General features: G+C 46.5%; 1 protein-coding gene across 1 annotated transcript in view; it reads right to left on the reverse strand.

Moving 5' to 3' along the window:
- Positions 1-986: 986 nt before the first annotated feature.
- The window catches only part of LOC129706697 (heparan sulfate glucosamine 3-O-sulfotransferase 3B1-like), a 115718-nt gene continuing 97779 nt past the window's right edge, over positions 987-18925 (reverse strand). Inside the window, exon 2 of the mRNA XM_055651097.1 lies at positions 987-4456. Within this exon, the coding sequence (XP_055507072.1) occupies positions 3838-4456 (619 nt within the window). The 3' untranslated portion in view covers positions 987-3837. The remainder of the gene's footprint in view (positions 4457-18925) is intronic.

An 18925-nucleotide genomic window follows, 5' to 3' on the forward strand; every position in this document is an offset into this window, starting at 1 on the left:
GTAGTTGAGGCTGGCACTACCCCAACGTTTAAGAAACAGTTAGACAGGTACATGGATAGGACAGGTTTGGAGGGATATGGACCAAGCGCGGGCAGGTGGGACTAGTGGGACATGTTGGCCAGTGTGGGCGAGTTGGGCCGAAGGGCCTGTTTCCACACTGTATCACTCTATGATTCCATGACTACTGTCAGAGTGAGGCCACACGCAAATTGGAGGAACAGCACCTCGTATTTAGCTTGGACAGATGACAACCCAGCAGTATGGATATTGATTGCTCTAATTTCAAAGTAACCCCTGCATTCCCTCTCTCCGCCCCTCCCCCAACCTAGTCGTCCTATTAGTTCCACTGTTCGCATCCGTGTGTCCCTTCGTTATATCTTCTTCCCCAGCCAACAATGGACCATTGTGGGCTCCACCCTTCCTTGGTCATCTATTGCTGGATCTGATTCCTTCTGGCCATTTCCTGCCTCCAGTTGCCGATGCAGAACTGCAGATGCTGGTTAGTACATAAAAGGACACAAAGTGCTGGAGTAACTCAGCAGGTCTGGCAGCATCTCTGGAGAACTTTGGATAGGTGACGTTTTGGGTCAGGACCCTTCTCGCCCCGAAACGTCACTATCCATGTGTAAGATGGAACTGCAGATGCTACCTTTGTTGAGATTGAAATATGCATTTGCGGAGTAAGAATTTTGAGACAATCTGTTCCCAAACTCCAATCTTCCACTGCAACATGCTAAGTGGAGGAGAAAGCTGGAGGGCTAATGTAACTAAAATGGAGGAACACCAAAAATATAAATACTCAGAATTTAAGTCCACATCCGTTAAACAATGCTTCCAGTCTAGCAATAATAAAAATATTATTACTCAGCTTCCTAAAGCGGAAGAAAACAAATGCTTTGGATATGATAAAGAGACCCCTTTATAAATTTACGTGTCTTTAGATAGCGGAATAAATAAAAAGTATTATTTTTAGGAATTATGACTTTAGAAACCAATTGATAGAAAATATGTTTTGTTTATAGAAACAAGAATGATTTTTGTCACTGAATATAGCATTTCAATGATGAAATATTACTTAAAATAATATTGTTTTATACATGATGGAGACCAATGATTTCAGTTAATTATGTCCATCAGAAATAATTACCGTATACAGTTTCCGTGTTAAGTGAAATGTACTAAAATAACGCAACTCCACAAAAACGTAAGTAGTAAGCATGTTGCAAAACATACATAACTTTAGTTGAAAGAAATTATATTAGTTACTCTTAACTATACATTATGAATACAACATTAAAACATATCAATGTAAATTAACATTTTAAAGCATGAAATCCAGACAGAGAGGACAAACATTTTCAGCATCGACGTGATAGAAGTGACTCAAGGATCAATTTTGTTTAGAGATACAGCGTGGAAACAGGCCCTTCGGCCCACCGAGTCCGTGCCGACCAGCGATCCCCGCACACTAACACTATCCTACACACACCAGGGACAATTTACAATTTTACCAAAGCCAATTAACCTACAAACCTGCACGTCTTTGGAGTGTGGGAGGAAACCAGAGCACCCGGGGGAAACCCACACAGGTCACTGGGAGAACGTACAAACTCTGTACAGACAGCACCCGTAGTCAGGATTGAACCTGGGTCTCTGGCGCTGAGAGGCAGCAACTCTCCCGCTGCGCCACCGTGCCGCGTCATTAAACGGGTTTCCCAAAGTAATTTTAAATTGGTGATGACTTTCAATGCCAGGTCATGACCTGTGAGGTCCTCACTTTGGGGAACGCTCAACTTTCTGACAAACCAGACATTTTAAATAGTAGACACAAACTGTTGGGAGTAAATCAGCGGGGCAGACAGCAGTATTCTGGAGAAAAGGAGTAGGTGACGTCTTCTTCAGACGGAAGATTCTTCGGGTCTAAAGAATGATTCCGACCTGAAACGTCACCTTTTCCTTTTCTCCACAGATGCTGCCTTACCCGATGGGTGACGTCAACATTTTGTGTCTATTTTCAGTATAAACTAGCGTCTGTAGTTCCTTCCCATGCATTTTACATTTGATATCAGGAAGGCACCTTTTCCATATCTGATGATGAGCCAACTGTAAGTACAGAACTTGACGAAGGGCCGAATGGCTGGAAGGGCCGAGTGGCCTACTCCTGCACCTATTGTCTATTGTCTAGCGACTTGATCTTATCCAAAATAATAGACTTGAGGTGGAAGTGTTGCCAGATTCACTAATAGGAGACGGATCAGTCATCTATCATTTTGGTCCCACGGAATGATGTGTAGGCATCAGATAAGATTTATGGGGAAGAAAAGATTGCAGCAAAATCAAATCACTCTTCTTGGGAGTTTCCTGTTGCTTCTATAGCAGTTCCCTCCTACATCCCAAAGACGTCAATGTTTGTAGGCCGAACGGCCTCTGTAAAATTGTATCTTGTGTGTAGGCATGTGAAAGTGGGATAGCATAGAACTACTTTGAACGGGTTGATCGATGGTTGGTATGAACTTGGTGGGCCGAAGGGCCTGTTTCCATGCTGTGTCTCTAAACCTACAGATTTGGGTCAATTTAAATCAGGTGCGTGATTTTGTTTTCCAAGTTAAGGTTCCAGAACTACAATTTTTGATGGCACTTTTGTCCATTCCAAACCACTGCAACTGTAGATGCCCTCATATTATTACCCAAAAGAAAGACACAAAATGGTGGAGGAACCAAAAGGGCCTGGCAGTATCTCGGAGTTACTCCAGCATTTTGTGTCTTTTTTTTTTGGTATGAACCAGCATCTGCAGTTCCTTGTTTTGACATTTTTACTACTGCCTGTAAATCTGCTTCCAAGGCATTCAAACATGAACAAGTAAATTAATTTGCTGACTGACAAATTCTGTCGATTTTCTACATCTTTCTCATTGTTTGCAGTATTGAATGTAATCTTTGACAGAATAACACTTGGAAAAATCATATATATTAAAGGATTAAAAAAAAACAGAGCAGTCTCCTCAACCAAAAATGTGGAAAAAAGGACAGGATATTTTCACTTGCAAAACAAACAGTGAATCCAACTTATTGTATCCTTCTGCGTTTAATTAAGTTAATTTTATGATTCAGATTCAGAATGGTTTCATTTGTAGGGGTCAGTGGTTAACTTCAAAATGAATGTCAAATGCCTTGGACAACACGATAGCTGCTAAGGTAGACACAAAATGCTGGAGTAACTCAGCGGGACCGGCAGCATCTCTGGAGAGAACGAATGGGTAACGTCTCGTCTTTGTATACAGTTCAGTTCAAGTGTATAGCAGTAGTGCATTGAGGCAGTAAGACAGAGTCTCGACCCGAAACGTCACCCATTCCTTCTCTCCAGAGATGCTGCCTGTCCCGCTGAGTTGCTCCAGCATTTTGCGTCTATCTTTGGTGTAAACTAGCATCTGCGATTCCTAAGAGTAGATCCAGGATACTTCAGAGAGACGCCTAGCGACGTCATTCATTTTAAAACTCTTGCAACCTCTAAAGATTATCCTTAATATTCAGCATTTCTGGACCGGTAAGATCTTGCAGTTCATTTTCAATACCAAATATGAAAGTAGCACTTTAGAATTTTGTTCCCCTCTGAGTATTATTCCTTGGTTTGTCATGTAACGTCTTTTTATTAATAAAGTTCGGCATAAAAAAACCTGTAAAAAGGATTTCGTGAACTCTCGCAAAAATTGAGGCAAGTGAGACTGAATCTTTACAAATTCCCAGAGAAACCGAGTGCTGAGAATAGGTTAACATGAACGAACTCAGTTGCTCTACATGCAGTTAATTGCCAGTTGTTTGTGCTAAGTATAATGTATTTCACTCCCAGCCAAAGTCCTGGCCCGTCATCTGGTAGAACTTCTGATTAAATGGCCTGTAGAATTCTTTAAGCCGGAGGACAACATCCATATCTATGTTCGGGTGAGTCCTTCCCTTTGATTTGCCCAGGCAACGTGGTTTGCTGCTGCCCTCGGGTTTCTTCAGACAGGGAAAGCCCTTGGTCTCGTTAAAATAGAAATGCTTGTCAGTAACGACCCTCTTAAGGCCCAGGAAATCCTGCACCCGGCCCATCTCTCCGGCCGGGTCGCTAACGAGCCTCTCCCCGCTCACAAAGAGGATCTTGGAGAGGGGGAAATACTGCAGCCAGTTCTCCAGGTGCTTGGCGTAGATGCCGATGCGGACCGCGCTCCACGTGGTGTCGATCAGACCCGTGCTGACGTTTTTAAAGGTCAGCGCCTGAAAGCTGGGGACCGCCGGGTTCTTGGACAGGGTCTGGGTGTAATCCGAGATGGCCCTGGTGGCCGGGTTCCTTACCACCACGATCAGCTTGGTGTTCCTCGACATGGAGGAGATGCGCTTCGGGGCCTCTTTGGTGACAAAGTAACTGGGCGTTTTCTCCATGGTGATCTGTCCTTCCAGAGTCCGCGGCATGAGGTTCCTACAACAACAAAGAGGCAACATCTCAGAATTAAAATAAAGGAATTCGGGAAAGTCAGTGCGAAATGTCAGCCTGTGTTTTCGTCAAGACCCTTTTGTCCATGGATATAATCTTAACAAATATGTCCCTTCCCTCAGGCCCAGGGCTTCTCAGTCTCCTGATGATGGAAAGACTGGTCAGAGATTTTGGGACTTTTCCCTGACTTCTGAAGTGTAAAGTGTTGGATGGTCCGTCAGCTCACAATCACGGTTAGATACAGGTGATTGAATCTTGGAGTACTGCACTCAGCTCCAGTTGGTTTAGTTTAGTTTCGAGATACAACATGAAAACAGGCCCTTCGGCCCACCGATTAACACTATCCTACACACACACTAGGGACAATTTACATTCATACCAAGGCACAGGGCACCCAGAGAAAACCCACACGGTCACAGGGAGAACATACAGACAGCACCCGTAGTCGGATTGTGAATTGGCACTAGTGTGTGCAGGATAGTGTTAGTGTAAAAGCCCTGTCCCACGGTACAAGGTAATTCAAGAGCTCTCCCGAGTTAAAAAAAAAATCAAACTCGTGGTTAGCACGTAGAATGAATGTAGCAGTGACGTCGGAGCTCGGGGACGTCTCTTAGCGGCTCTTAACGCTAACGGCAGGTACTCGGGAAACGCGGTAAGCTCGGGAAGATTCGTGAAGATTTTTCAACACGTTGAAAAATGTCCATGAGAGCCCCGCGTACCGACGAGCGGCCATTACCGTAAATCTCCGAGTTGGAATCGGGGCAAACTCGGGAGAATTCTTTGAATGAACTCGTACAGTGGGACAGGGCTTTTAATAGAGAGATTAAACGAGTACTTACCGGTACGAAGTTTGATCTGTATTTTATGAGGAGTTACGATGAGGGATTACGTGAAGAACCCACCCAGTGCGCAGGCGCGGCATACTTCCAAGCAGCGGTGTGGAATCACAGGTAGACACAATATATGAAGTAAAGATAGTAAAGATTAAAGAGACATCAGCTCGAGTTTGATCCATATACTGAGGGTGGGAGCGGAGGGCACGTAATCCCTCATCGTAACTCCTCATAAAATACAGATCAAACTTCGTACCGGTAAGTACTCGTTTAATCTCTCTATTTTACTTCGGAGTCACGTGAGTGACTACGTGAAGACTTCAAAGATCTGTGATTTCAAACCGTGTAACAGCTATATCACTCGCTGCCGAAGTTATCGAGGGAGGAAGTGGTATCTAAAGACCAACGAATCTGTTTGTTTTTTGAAAACAAAAATGTTTATTAAACAATAACAAAATTAGCTCCCTTGGGCTTAAAATTATAAGTCTGCAGTTTCTAAAATTTTCTCTGCAAACAAGTCTTTCTGCATCAGCGGTTTATGATAAAATATCCGGAACGTTGATTCCCTTGACCATCCTGCTGTGCTTAGGATGTGGTCGATGGGAACATCCATCCGTTCCGCAGCTGATGTAGATGCTGCCCTGATAGAATGGGATTTAAAAACATCAGTGTTAATCCCTGCAGCTTTTAGGACCTGTTTTAACCACCTGGATATAGTTTGGCTGGTTACCCGTCCAAAAGGCTTCTTGTGGCTGACCCATAAGGCTTTTTCACTCCCTCTAAGTGTATGGGTTGTGTCTACATAGTTGTATAAATGGGTCACTACACAGAGCCTAGGTTCTGGAGGGTAGGCCCGGAAGATTAATGGCGAGTTGGACATACCTGGCCTGGTTTGTTTAACTAACCCCGGCATAGTAAATGTGATGCAGTCTGGGGTAGTTACCATGTTGTCCAGTCGTAGTTGATGTAGTGACTGGACCCTTTGTGCAGAGACGAGCGCCATTAGCATGATGGTCTTGAGCGTGGATTGCTCTAGACTGAGGGATCCCACCGGTGGCCATCCTCTGAGGTGTGATAGCACGACACTTATATCCCATACATGGGTATATCTGGGTGTAGGGGGTTTGATATTGTAAATCCCCTTGAGGAGTTTTATGACTAGCGGGTGGGACCCGATGCTATGGTGTCCTGTTGGCATAAGATAAGCAGACAGGGCACTTCGTGCTGCGTTGACGGCACTGTAGCTCATCTTCTGGTCATGGTGTAAGTGGGCCAGGAACTCCAACACGTCCGTGATTGTGGCTTTCTTATACGACGTCCCTGCATCCAAGCAGTACTGCTCCCATTTCTTGATGTATGTCAGGTACTGCTTCTTGGTTGAGTCTCGCAGGGATGCCGACATGGTGGTGATAGTTCTTTCTGATAAACCCAGTTCCTGGTAAGGCCTGGTTAAAACCTACAAACCAGGAGTTTTAATTTTTTATGGCATGGGTGACTTATGCCGGATACTGGGTGAGTCAACAGCTGTGGATGACTGTTAAAGACCATAGGTGACTCTACCACCATGTCGTGAAAGACTGGGAACCATGGTTGGGTAGGCCAGTCGGGTACGACCAAAATACCTGAAGCAGAGTCTGACCGTATTTTCTGGAGTACCCGGCTGATGAGGCAGAAGGGAGGGAAAGCATAGAAGAAGAAATTTCCCCAATCCAGCGTGAAGGCATCTACCGCTGCTGCCTCTGGGTCTGGTTCCCAAGCCACATACATGGGTAAACTGGTGATTCAATCTGGACGCGAACAAATCTATATCTGGCGTTCCATATTGCTTAGTAATTTTTGCAAAATATTTTTGGATGTAACATCCATTCGATGTTATCATTGAATTTTCGTGACCTGGTGTCTGCCACTGTGTTTAGCTTACCTGGTAGATAGGCAGCTGATAGCCAAATATGTCTCTCGACACACCATTGCCAGATTATATTAGCCAATTTGTCGCATGATACTGATTTTATGCCACCCATGTGCTTGATGTAGGCCACCACCGTTGTGTTATCAATCATTAACCTAACATGCACGTGCTGCATATTGGATGAATATGCTTTTAGCCCATAAAAGGCGGCCAGCATTTCCAAATAATTTATGCCTAGTGAGTGTAGTAGCGATGTCTCGAGATTAGTCCATCTGCCACCTGTGCTGGATATAGAGTTAGTAGCTCCCCAGCCTAAAGCACTGGCATCAGTCGTGATGATTATGTTAGGATTAGTGATGGCAATGGGACTGTAACTGTGCCAAATATTTTCTGACCACCACTGAAGTTCTGATATGGCCTCAGTGGGTAAATACATTGTTCGGTCATAATGCCCCCTATTTTGCTGCAATGCATATGTCCTTGCTCTTTGTAAATTTTGGTAATGCAAGGGCCCATATTGTGCAGCTGGAAATGCTGCTACAATACTCCCAATGACTCTGGCAACATGCCGGATCCTTGGTTGTGTATTTGCGATTAAATTGTTGCATGCTTGCGCTAATGCAACCTTTTTATCCCTTGGCAGAGTAACAGTCATGTGGGTAGAATCGATGGTGAAGCCTAGATAGTCCATATTAGTTGACGGCTTCAAATTCGATTTATCTGGATGTAGAACAAATCCCAACGTTTCAAGGAGTTGTTTGGTAGCTGAAACTGCTGTGACAGCTAGTTCCTTGGTTCTCCCTATTATGAGAATATCGTCCAGATAAGCCATGACTAGGTATTTTTGTCCTCTCAATATTTTCATGGCTACTTTAAGAATTTTGGTAAATAATCTGGGGGCTGTAGTTAACCCATTGGGCAGTGCTCTATATTGCCATAGTTGCCCCATCCAGATAAATTTCAGGTATCTGAAATGATCCTTGTGAATGGGTACTAGATAGTAAGCATCTTTAATGTCTATGCTTGCCATGAAGTATCCCTTTGAGATCAGTTGTCTGGCAGTGACAAATGTCTCCATTTTGAAATGTTGTTACTCAACAGATTTATTTAGTGATGTTAGATCAATGATGATGCGACATCCACCATCTTTCTTAGTTTTAACGAATATATTTGATACAAATTCCAATGGCTCATGTCTGGTCGTTTCAATGACTCCTTTAGACATGAGTCTATCTAGTTCAGCCTGTCCTTTCTCCTTCTCTAGTTGAGTGGGAAGGAATACCCTTTGGGGTATATGCTGAACCGGCGGTATTATGCCTGTTTTAAATTCAATTTTGTATCCACTAATACTGTTGAGTATGTATTGGCTGTTTGTGATCGTACACCAAACATGTTTAAATGATCGTAAACGCCCTCCTGTTAGTACAACATCCTTGGTTATTGTATGTTGACAGGAACCAGACCCACCTACCTCCATGTTCATTTTTTTGGGAGCGTCTTCGTTGGTGGGTTTGGCTCGCGGGCGTTTTTTGTTGGTGCTGTCACGGGGCGGCGTATCTTCCCACGGCTCCGCTCTGGGCCCCTCTCTAAAAAAGAGCTATGGGGGTAGTGAGGAGCGGTAGCCAGGCTTTCACCAGTCCGGTATCTGCTGGTGGATGCCGAGGGGTGCTGCCAACTGGGTGTCTTCGCCCTGCTCGGCGCTGGTCCTGCCCTCATAAGGCCTACTGGTTTGGCCGCCTCTTCGAGTTCTTTGAGCCTTTTTCCCAGGTCAGCCCCAAATAGCAGCGCCTCCTTTTCTGGCGCAGGAGCTTTGCAAAGCCCTGCATATTTGGGGTTGAGGGCAGGCCTGATGTTTTCCCGCCTTAAGTTGTTCATCTCAAAGTGGGTGTTACACATCAGAGCTAGGACATCCTGTTGAGGTGTAGTGAGGTCCGTGTGCTCTGCGGACCGAGCAAAGGCGGTGATGGCAGCGGTATGGAGCTTCAGGATGCGCTGCATTTTCAGCTCTTGGCTCCTAATATGTTGGCCTAGCTGGCTCCATATCTGGCCATTGACGGTCTTAACGCGCAGCGCCTCACAGTTCTCGGGTGCCGTGTATGTCTCGAGAGCCTCCTGGATTACTTTTTCCTGGAGAGGCTTGTTGGATAGCCGGTTTATGCTGGCCGCCATTTTTGGGGTCAGCATTCTCCCGGCCTTCGGGGGCGCCGCATACCGGTTGACCACACCCAGCAGCTCTTCTTCCTCCTGCTCCCCCTGGCATACTTGTACAGTCGTCCCGCCTGCCCCTGCGATAAGCCAGCCCAGTCCTGGCCTCCCTTGCTGACCTCAATATAAGGAGGGAGCAGAGGGGTAAGGTGACGGTTTTGGAGGAGGCCTCAGCCCGTCCTCCCTGGAGATGCCTTGCCAGCATCTCCTGCGCGAACATTTGTTCGAGGAGCTGCCTCATGCAGCTTAAGCGGCTGTCTCCCCGTTTAGCCGGTGGAGAATGTTCCCGTTCCTCCGACGAGTCAGAGACCACCGGCCGGTCCGTTTTACGGGTGGACTTCCTCCCTGTGCGAGGTGTTGAAGTCGGCAGCACAGGGAGCGGCTCGGGGTCGGGTGTACGGGAGCGCTGAAAATGCTCCTCTGCCGCCGGTGGCTGCCGCCCAGATGTCGACCCTTCCTCGGGGGGAGTTGGGCAGGCAGTCCGTTTGCTTTGTCGCTTGCGGGTAGCCATGCTAGCGACTCTGTAATACAAAAGACTCACTTACCTGAGGTCTTGTCTTTTAACGTGCAGCTGGAGAGCCTGGCTCCAGCTGCCGCCGCTGTTGCGCTGCTGGCGTAATGCCGCGCCTGCGCACTGGGTGGGTTCTTCACGTAGTCACTCACGTGACTCCGAAGTAAAATCAACTAATAGTAGTGCAATAATAACAATAATAGTCTATTGTAGTTCAGAGTTTATTTGAGGTTGTAGTGTTTAATAGCCTGATGGCTGCAGGGGAGAAGCTGTTCCTGAACCTGGACTGATCCTGAATCGGACAGTACCCTAGCTTATGGAAGGACCATTGCGATGTTACTTGTGAATGGCACCTTGTGAATGGCACCTTGTGAATGGCACCTTCAGCCTTTGTGTTGCACGTGGAGAAGAGATAACTGGAAAGCACATATTTAATTTTCATTGAAAGATTACCTCTCCTCACATTTTAATCGTGTCCCCCCCCCCCCCCAATTAATTTCTAGGGCGTAAGCATGGACAGAACGAGGAGAATTGCCGCAGTTGTTGAGTAATAAACGATTGGAGCGGGGCCTTACAGCACCGCCCCGCGCGGCTTGGAATGGCCGCGGGACTCTGCGAGCGCACGCCGGGGGCTCTAACATCAAGACCCGGTGTGCGACCTCGCACCACCCGGCGTGGCTTTAATGGCCGCGGGACAATCGCCATCGCCAGCCGGGGGCTTTGACTTTGACATCGGGGGGGGGGGGGAGAGTGCAGTGGAGAGATAAGTTTTTTTGGCCTTCCATCACAGCGATGTGATGGATGTTTATGTAAATTATGTTGTGTTGTTGTGTCTTGGGTCTATTTGTTTGTAAGGTATGGCTGCAGAAACGTCATTTCGCTTGGACCTCAAGGGGTCCAAATGACAAATAAATTGAATCTTGAATCTTGATTGTGTAAGTCCACCCAGCACAAGTTTCAGTCAGAGAATCGTGAAACTGAAGCGTTCACGTGGAGTGCGTCCGTTCCCCATGCAACGTGTCAAGTCCGCACCCTCCATCCATCTCGTGCTTCGCTGTTCCGTCAGCTCCTCCCCACCCCGACCTCCCGACACGTCAGCCTAACGCCTCGCAAATCCAACTGCTTTGTGTATCCTGCGGAGGTTTAGGTTGATCAGCCACAGGCTTATCACACCAGCCGGCATCAGATGGAGGGGGAATGTGAACTGTGAAAATCTTGGCTGGTGAAAGTTCACCTTGCCGCCTCAATACATCCTACCGCTGTCAACATGCTGGTCCATAAAATAACAGGTTAATGGACATCTTCAAATCTCAAAGGCTTTCTATATTCTGTTTAAGAAGGAACTGCAGATGCTGGAAAATCTAAGGTACACAAAAATTCTGGAGAAACTCAGCGGGTGCAGCAGCATCTATGGAGCGAAGGAAATAGGCGACGTTTCGGGACGAAACCCAAAGGGTTTCGGCCCGAAACGTTACCTATTTCCTTAGGTCTGAAGACGGGTTTCTCTAAGGTATTTCCTTAGGTCTGAAGAAGGGTTTCGGCCCGAAACGTTGCCTATTTCCTTAGGTCTGAAGAAGGGTTTCTCTAAGGTATTTCCTTAGGTCTGAAGAAGGGTTTCTCGAAGGTATTTCCTTAGGTCTGAAGAAGGGTTTCGGCCCGAAACGTTGCCTATTTCCTTCGCTCCATAGATGCTGCTGCACCCGCTGATGTTTCTCCAGTATTTTTGTGTGCTTTCTATATTCTGTTTTGTGGCCGAGCATCACAATAAGTGCTCCGCTGTTTCCTTCCCCTAGCTAACAATGATCTATTCTACACTTCCCCTTTGCTATCTCGTTTTCACACCTTGCACGTCCTTATCTCTGTGTCTCTCCCTCTCCCTCGACTCTCAGTCTGAAGAGAGGGTCTCGATCCGAAACGTCACCCTTTCCATCTCTCCAGAGACGCTGCCTAAGTTACTCCAGAGCTTTGTGCCTATCTTCAACGTTTGGAAACATTTTCAGCTGTGGCTTCGAATTGCGGTTACTTAAAACGAGGTCAATGAAAAGAAATCCTAGAGAAATCATTTAAAATCGAGTCCCCTTAATTGCTTTCTAGTTTATGTTCTCCTTCTCCTAAGGAGGTTTGCACACATCTATGCATTTTTCAAAAGGTATAATTTACAATCTGCATTTACTTTGAGCACTGAACGCTTTAATTTCAGTTCATTTTGGTAAAATACTAAAATGCAAGAGTTTTCTGATTCTTCATTCCCTTTCCATCTTCCTAATCCTGTCAAATGATTTGAGGAGGTGGATGAGGCAGGTACAAAGAAACGCAAGAAGGGTCTCGACCCGAAACGTCAGCTATTCCTTTCCCCCAGAGATGCTGCTTAACCCGTTGAGTTATTCCAGCTTTTTATGTCTATCTTCCATATAAACCAGCATCTACAGTTTCTTCATGCATAGCTACACAGATAGGGTGTACAAGGAGTACATCTTGCCGTAGAGGGAGTACAGAGAAGGTTCGCCAGACTGATTCCTGGGATGTCAGGACTTTCATATGAAGAAAGACTGGATAGACTCGGTTTGTACTCGCTAGATTTTAGAAGATTGAGGGGGGATCTTATAGAAACTTACAAAATTCTTAAGGGGTTGGACAGGCTTGATGCAGGAAGATTGTTCCCGATGTTGGGGAAGTCCAGAACAAGGGGTCACAGTTTAAGGATAAGGGGGAAATCATTTAGGACCGAGATGAGGAAAACCTTTTTCACACAGAGAGTGGTGAATCTCTGGAATTCTCTGCCGCAGAAGGTAGTTGAGGCCAGTTCATTGGCTATATTTAAGAGGGAGTTAGATGTGGCCCTTGTGGCTAAAGGGATCAGGGGGTATGGAGAGAAGGCAGGTACAGGATACTGAATTGGATGATCAGCCATGATCATATTGAATGGCGGTGCAGGCTCTAAGGGCTGAATGGCCTATTCCTGCACCTATTTTCAATGTTTCTATGGTAGGTTTAGAGGGATATGGGCCAAATGCAGGCGGGTGAGACTATAGATGGGGCATGTTGGCCGGCATGGGTAAGTTGGGCCGAAGGGCCTGTTTCCATGCTGTGTGGCTCTATTATGTAATTGACAGATTGGAGACAGCATCTGTGGAAGGCACTGGGTACGTGACGTTTTGGGTCCACGTCCTTCATCAGACTGGGCGACGTTTCAGGTCGGGACACTTTTTCAGATGTCTTCTTCTGCCATGTCTTAGGTCTGGGCCCTTCCTCGGACTTACCACCCAGAAGACCCACTGCACACAAGGAAAGCCCCTGGCTACAATCTCATCCTCATGCTGCCATCCAAGATAATCGATAACCCGGAATATTTTTATCAGGGTGGAACGGTGGCGCGGTGGGAGAGTTGCTGCCTTGCGGCGCCAGAGACCCGGGTTCGATCCCGACCACGGGTGCTGTCTGAATGGAGTTTGCACGTTCTTCACCTTGTGACCACGTGGGCTTTCTCCAGGTGCTCTGGTTTCCTCCCACATTCCAAAGACATGCAGATTCCTAGGTTAATTGGCTTCTGTAAAGTGTCCCTAGTGTGTGGGATAGAACTAGTGTACGGATGATCGCTGGACACGATTCCGCTGCACACCTTCGCTCAGACCTCCAGGACCTACCCGATCTCCCGGATGCCACACACTTTAATTCCCCCTCCCATGATTGCGTGATCGTCTGGGCTGCGATCACAACTCTCCCGTCTTGCTAAAGATAGACACAAAGTGGCGGGGTAACCCATCAGGTCAGGCAACATCTCTGTAGAACATGGGTAGATGATGTTTCAGGCCTGGACCTTTCTTCAGAGGTGCTGCCTGACCACGCTGAGTTACACCAGCACTATGTTTCTATCTTGGCATAAACCTACATCACGCCTATTCTCGCTTGCGGTCTTGGGCAGAGCCGACTCCATATCAAGCTGTGACGCATCTGGATAGGGCTCTTTGTACGGTTCATCCGTGGAAGTCGGCAAGAGTCATTGGAGACTTGCCAATTTACCGTAGGCTTGTGAAGTAGAGGTGTCGGTATGCTGTCTTGGCCACCGCCTCAAAGTGGTTCGAAAATCAAGAATTAGAACTCAATTTAACAGTTATTGAAAGGGAGAAAATCGGGTTTCAAATTAGAGTGATTTCCAAATTGCTTTCATTGGCTTGCTGCATGATTTTGTACATTGCCGCAGTAATGTGAAAGTGAGGAACCAGCTGCTGAGAACACGTGATGTACGGGATCTCCATCAACTTGGAATTGATCGGGTCAATGCAGAGTCGTTTGCCCAGAGTAGCGGAATTGAGAAGCAGAGGACTGGAGGTTAAAGGTGAGGGGGGAAAGGCTAAATAAGAACCTGAGGGATAACTTTGTTACACAATGTCGGTGGGTAAATGGATCAAACTGCCGGAAGACGTACAGTAGATGATGTAGGTGCTATCATAAACATTTAAGAGACGTTTCAACAGCTACATGGCTAGGACAGGTTTAGAGGGCCTCCGTTGCCATGCGGTGAGAACGGAGAGGTTGAGAAGGAGTTTCTTCCCAGAGGCAATTCGGACTGTAAACGCCTATCTCACCAGGGACTAACTCTACTGAACGTTTTTCCTTCCATTATTTATTATGTAAAAGAATATGTGTGTTATGATTGTGTTTATAATTTGTTTGGTTGTTTTGTTGTTTGTCTTTTACACAAAAGTCCGCGAGCATTGCCACTTTCATTTCACTGCACATCTCATATGTGTATGTGACAAATAAACTTGACTTGACTTGACTTGACTTGACTTGACTTGACTTGATATGGGCAGGTGGGACTAGTGTAAATGGGGCGTGTTAGTTGTCGTTGGCAAGTCGGGCCGAAGGGCATGACTCAAACTGCTATTTCTTTATCATCACTAAGGTGAAGACCTGCAAGCCTCTACTATACGTGATGATGAGGAGGATGCTGGTTTAAATCAAAGTTAGACACAAAATGTTGGAGTAAGTCAGTGGGACAGGCAGCATCTCTGGTAGAAGAAAGGTCTCGACCCGAAACGTCGCCCATTCCTTCTATGTGGCTAAAGGGATCAGGGGGTATGGAGAGAAGGCAGGTATGAGATACTGAGTTGGATGATCAGCCATGATCATATTGAATGGCGGTGCAGGCTCGAAGGGCCGATGTTTCTATCCAGAGATGCTGCCTGACCTGCTGAGTTATTCCAGCCTTTTGTGTCTAGTCTCTACCATACGATACCATGGGAGCCCCTTTCAACAGCCAGACTATAGAGAGGCTGTAGGGAAAGGCTTGACCATACACACACTCAAAGGACACTTGGTTATGGTCAATAATTGCTCGTCTTGTTAACAACGGTGGTCCACCTATGAATAAGAAGATCGGAGCGGCACAGTGGCGGTGCTGGTAGAGTCAGCTGCATGGACTCGGTGCGCCACGCTATGTCTCTTAACTAAACTCGAACTAAACAAAGAAGCCATCAATGTTTCGCTGCCAGCTGCCCAAATTTAGTAGCCGTTGCTGATAATATCCAAATACTCTGCAAAATAGTTTGAAGAACAAGGCGGGTAGCCAGGCAGAACAATGAAGCCCATAATACGGCCCAGTGAATAATATCTTTCAAAGACCAACTTCCAAAGAAATCCGCAAATGCTTGAAATACCCATTAACTTTGAAGTGTGAGCCAAATGTCTTATTGAAGAAATGCTCATCAATTGAAAAGTTATTAACAAAAACAGAGGAATTAGAAGAAAAAAAAAAAATCCAACTGGACTCTCTCTTCCACCAATGTTGGTCTTTTGATTCAGAAAAACACACAGCGAAAGTACTATGATACCTTATAAGTCACTTCATGGAAACATCCCACCTCATCCAGACTCATATGATCTCCAGGGTAAGTGAAGAAATTCCCAGACTAATTTGGGGTACATAATCTGGGACATTCCTACCATTCCAATGAACGAAATTAGTCTGGTAGATTGCTACTTTCTTGCAATGCACTGCCTGCAATGTATTGACGTCTAACTCAAGATCTGGACCTTCCCAGCTAAGCGTGCCGATTCTCGGTTCACACAAACCTATATTTCCAAAACGCAGAGCACAGAACAGGCCCTTCGGCCCACAATGCTCGTGCCGAACATGATGCCATGACCTATCGGGATGGGCCCGGGGGTTGGCTGAGGACATGCCCGAGAATAAAGAGGAGCCTGGCGTGGAGGCGGAGGAAGGTGGCCCGAGAGAGCGGAGAGACCCGGCATGAGGGGGGTTTGTCGAGAATGAAGGGGAAGTATTGCGGACCATGTTGAACAGTTTGTAACTTTGTCGAGGCCCTACACATGGCCTCCCTTTGCATACACTGTGTATGGCATTCACAACAAAGAATTTCACTGTCACATGTGACAATAACGTTTCATTATTTCATTCATGCATTCACTTATCTACCTGCGCAAACATAGAAACATAGAAAACAGGTGCAGGAGTAGGCCATTCGGCCCTTCGAGCCTGCACCGTCATTCAATATGATCATGGCTGATCATCTAACTCAGTATCCTGTACCTGCCTTCTCTCCATACCCCCTGATCCCTTTAGCCACAAAGGCCACATCTAACTCCCTCTTAAATATAGCCAATGAACTGGCCTCAACTGCCTTCTGTGGCAGAGAGTTCCACAGATTCACCACTCTCTGTGTGAAAAATGTTTTTTCTCATCTCGGTCCTAAAAGACTTCCCCCTTATCCTTAAACTGTGACCCCTTGTTCTGGAAAAAAGAAAAAAAAAACCCGCATCTCTTCATTGTCCCTATCCAAAAGTCTTTTAAATGCCACCATCATATCCGTTTCAACCACCACCCCCAGCAGCACGTTCCAGGCACCCAGCACCTTGTGTAAGAAACTTTGCTCTGAAGTTGTTGCAAATCTTGACGTACACCTGTAAAGCCACACAACCCACGTCAAATCCAAACGTTTCAGTCATTCCCAGTTATTCCATGCTCAGTTTTTTCCCTTTTAAATGAACAATATCAAGACAATCCCTTTGGCAGGAAGGTTTAGCTGGGAACCTCTTTACAGTTAAAGAAAGGCGCAGTGCTGGAGTAACTCAGCGGGTCAGACAGCATCTCTGGAGAAACGGAACAGGTGACGTTTTGGGTCGGGACCCTTCTTCAGACTGAGAGCCTTCTTCAGACTGAGAGTCAGAGGAGAGGGAAACTAGAGGTGTGAAAAGCTACAGAACAGATCAGAGCCCGCACCGATGACCCAGGAGAGGTGGAGCCCACAATGGTCCATTGTTGGCCGCGGAAGAGGTGATAACGAGGGGACGCGAACAGGACGTCTAGGGTGGGGGAGGGACGGGGATGCAAGGGTTACTTTGAATTGGAGAATTCAACGTTCATACCGCTGGGGTGTAAGCTGCCCAAGCGAAATACGAGGTGCTGTTCCTCCAATTTGCGCTGGGCCTCACTCTGGCAATGGGGGAGGTCCAGGACAGAAAGGTCTGGGGGGGAATCAACCGGGAGATCGCATACCCTTCTTCAGACTTTACAGTGACTCAGGGCCCACTTTTGATTTTGAAAAGAAGGGGCTATTTGTTTGTTTAAGAAGGAACTGCAGATGCCGGAAAATCGAAAGGGGGACAAAAATGCTGGAGAGACTCAGCGGCTGCAGCAGCATCTATGGAGCGAAGGAAATAGGCAACGTTTCCTTCGCTCCGAAACCCTTCTTCAGACCTAAGGAAATAGGCAACTTCAGGCAACCCATTCTTAGAGAAACCCTTCTTCAGACCTAAGGAAATAGGTAACGTTTCGGGCCGAAACCCAAAGGGTTTCGGCCCGAAACGTTGCCTATTTCCTTCGCTCCGTAGATGCTGCTGCACCCGCTGAGTTTCTCCAGCTTTTTTGTGTACCGGCTATCTGTTTGTGCTTTGCAAAAGAGGAAATGCAGTGGACTCGAATCACTTCACTGATTCCACCTCAGGCAAAACCTCGAGTCCTCGAAAATGGTTTCTGCACACTAATGATTTTTTTGCACAGTAGTCGGTAAGACACGGGGTTAGGTCCCACGCTGAGTCCACTCCCTCCAGCCATACTCTCTCTTCACCACACTTTAATCCTCATTCCCTGCCATTGGCAACCACCTTAATCTCCCTGCTGACCAATGGAGCCTTTACTGTAAAGCAAGGAGGCTGACTCTTGACGGGCCTGATATTTATTTGCGCACAGAGTTTTGTGCAGGCAGACGAGATTAGTTGATCTTGTCATCGTGTCCAGCTCAGATGCTGCGAGCCAGATGGCCTGTTCCTGTGCTGTACTTTTAGCTTGGTTTTTGAGATGCAGCATAGAAACTGGCCCTTCGGCCCACCGAGTCCACGCCCGTTCACCAGTTCCGTGTTATCCCGTTCACACCCCACACGCTAGAGGCAACTTACAGAGACAATTATGCAGCCCAACAATATTAACAGTGCAATACCCGCACGTCTTTGGGATGTGGGAGGAAACCGGAGCACCCGGAGAAATCCCACAGAGAGAACGTGCAAACGCCACACAGACAGCGCCTGAGATCAGGATCATAGAAACATTGGAAAACGCCTTTCTCACCAGGGACTAACTCTACAGGACGTTTTTCCTTCTATTATTTATTATGTAAAAGAATATGTGTGTTATGATTGTGTTTATAATTTGTTTGGTTGTTTTGTTGTTTGTCTTTTGCACAAAAGTCCGCGAGCATTGCCACTTTCATTTCACTGCACATCTCGTATGTGTATGTGACAAATAAACTTGACTTGACTTGACATAGAAAATAGGTGCAGAAGTAGGCCATTCGGCCCTTCGAGCCTGCACCGCCATTCAAAATTATCATGGCTGATCATCCAACTCAGTATCCTGTACCTGCCTTCTCTCCATACCCCCTGATCCCTTTAGCCACAAGGGCCACATCTAACTCCCTCTTAAATATAGCTAATGAACTGTGGCCTCAACTACATTCTGTGGCAGATAATTCCAGAGA

The sequence above is a fragment of the Leucoraja erinacea genome, chromosome 20 (genome assembly GCF_028641065.1).
Source record: "Leucoraja erinacea ecotype New England chromosome 20, Leri_hhj_1, whole genome shotgun sequence".
Taxonomy (NCBI): Eukaryota; Metazoa; Chordata; class Chondrichthyes; order Rajiformes; family Rajidae; genus Leucoraja; species Leucoraja erinaceus.